The sequence below is a fragment of the Acanthamoeba castellanii genome (genome assembly GCF_000313135.1).
Source record: "Acanthamoeba castellanii str. Neff unplaced genomic scaffold scf7180000084352, whole genome shotgun sequence".
Lineage (NCBI taxonomy): Eukaryota > Discosea > Longamoebia > Acanthamoebidae > Acanthamoeba > Acanthamoeba castellanii.
Genome location: NW_004457561.1, coordinates 7,954 through 9,414, shown reverse-complemented (window position 1 = coordinate 9,414; position 1,461 = coordinate 7,954). Strand labels below are relative to the sequence as shown.

At 59.9% G+C, this 1,461-nt stretch overlaps 2 protein-coding genes across 2 annotated transcripts in view; both read right to left on the bottom strand.

Annotated features, from left to right (window-relative positions):
- Positions 1 to 107: 107 nt before the first annotated feature.
- On the bottom strand, positions 108 to 428 carry ACA1_320310 (uncharacterized protein; the record flags this gene model as incomplete). The annotated part of the gene is made up of 2 exons (XM_004342341.1): positions 108 to 299; positions 402 to 428. The coding sequence occupies 2 exons, from the start codon at positions 426 to 428 to the stop codon at positions 108 to 110; spliced, it is 219 nt and encodes a 72-aa protein (XP_004342390.1).
- Positions 429 to 1,090: 662 nt separating this feature from the next.
- The window catches only part of ACA1_320100 (uncharacterized protein), a gene marked incomplete at both ends in the record, with an annotated part of 4,801 nt that continues 4,430 nt past the window's right edge, over positions 1,091 to 1,461 (bottom strand). The window contains one exon of the mRNA XM_004342340.1: positions 1,091 to 1,432. Within this exon, the coding sequence (XP_004342389.1) occupies positions 1,091 to 1,432 (342 nt within the window). The remainder of the gene's footprint in view (positions 1,433 to 1,461) is intronic.

Sequence of the window (1,461 nt, the reverse complement as noted above, 5' to 3'; positions counted from 1 at the left end):
CAGGCAGCTCTGTGCGAGTTGATGGCAGCCAGCTCACTTTAGGCACAGCAGGAAGGGATGAGTTGTAAATAAAAACATGTACGGTGAGGAAAAAAGTACCACTTCTTCTACAGCTGTGCTCCGGGCGTGCGCAGCCTGGTGAGGGTCATACAGCCGTCGGCACTGTGCATGTCGATCCGATCCCAGTTGTTCCCGCTGATGGTGCCATAGATAAGGGACCAAGTAGACAAGGCTGTCCCACTGGGGCACTTGTGGTAGCTCACGTCAAAAGGAGCATCGCTCCCCGATGGATGTGGAGTCTGCCCTGAACGTTTGCGAGGTGTCTTTGCGTGGTTAGGTGGTAGACAATCGTGCGTGCCTGCGTGTGTACTGTAGCTCACCAGTGGCAAGCGTAAACATACCCAGTCGTCGGCGGTGACGTCGTACATGCCCTGCTCAACACACCACGTGCCGTCGTGCATGACCGGAGGGGGGATGTTGGCCTAGAGGTAGATGGCGTCGGCGTTGCAGTGGATCTCCTGCCAGCCGGCCCATGTGTTGCCCACCAGCAGCGGACCGCCCTTGATCGGCACGGCTGGCTCCATCATCAGAGGCATCACGACCTCTGGGTGATGGCAAGTCCTGGCGGACCGAAGCTGGCGACAAAGTGTCGCCAATGAAGTCCACCAAGACCACCATCACGAGCTGCAGGCCACTGTGGCGGCAGCTTGTGTGCCTGAGTTTGACGGTCACAGAGAACAATTGAGAGCGTGAAATGAGAGACCAAAAGAAGACGGTCAGGGAAAGGAGTCCTTGTGGTCTCGATCTTCTTCTCAAACTGTCCGTCGCGGGAGTAGGAGTGCTTGTTGACGGGCACCAGGTCTCCGTCCTTGAAGGTTACGCCGTATTCAACGTTGCCCTTGGCATGGGTCCTCACGCTGATAGGCCCACTTCTGATAGAGGCCCTCAAACTTGCGCCCTCCACTCGTGTTCCTGCTCCTGCATCTCCCTACAAGCATCAACTGTAGCTCACATTCCAGTCTCACACGTGTGGTATGCGTGGTATGTATTACAGTTTGGCTGAGGCGCAAGGGTAAGACACGCGAGTGGTTCAGACGGGCAGGCCGCCGCTGATCTGGTTGAGCTGCATGAGCACCTGGTCCATGGACGGCCGTCGGCCGGGCTTGCGGTGCCAGCAGAGCTTCATCAGCCGGGCGAAGGCGGGCGGACAGTCCGACGGGACGGCGGGCCGCTTGCCATCTAGCACGTCCCGCACCATCTCGGCCATGTTGCCGCCGTGGTCGTCCTGGTACGGCAGCTTGCGCGTGAGCATCTCCCACATCACGATGCCGAACGAGTACACGTCGGCCGACGCATTGACATCGCCACCGCCGCCATCACCATCACCATCGCCGTCGCCGTCGCCGTCAGATCGCCGCGCGGGCAGGAGCACCTCGGGCGCGGTCCACGCCGGCGTGCCGC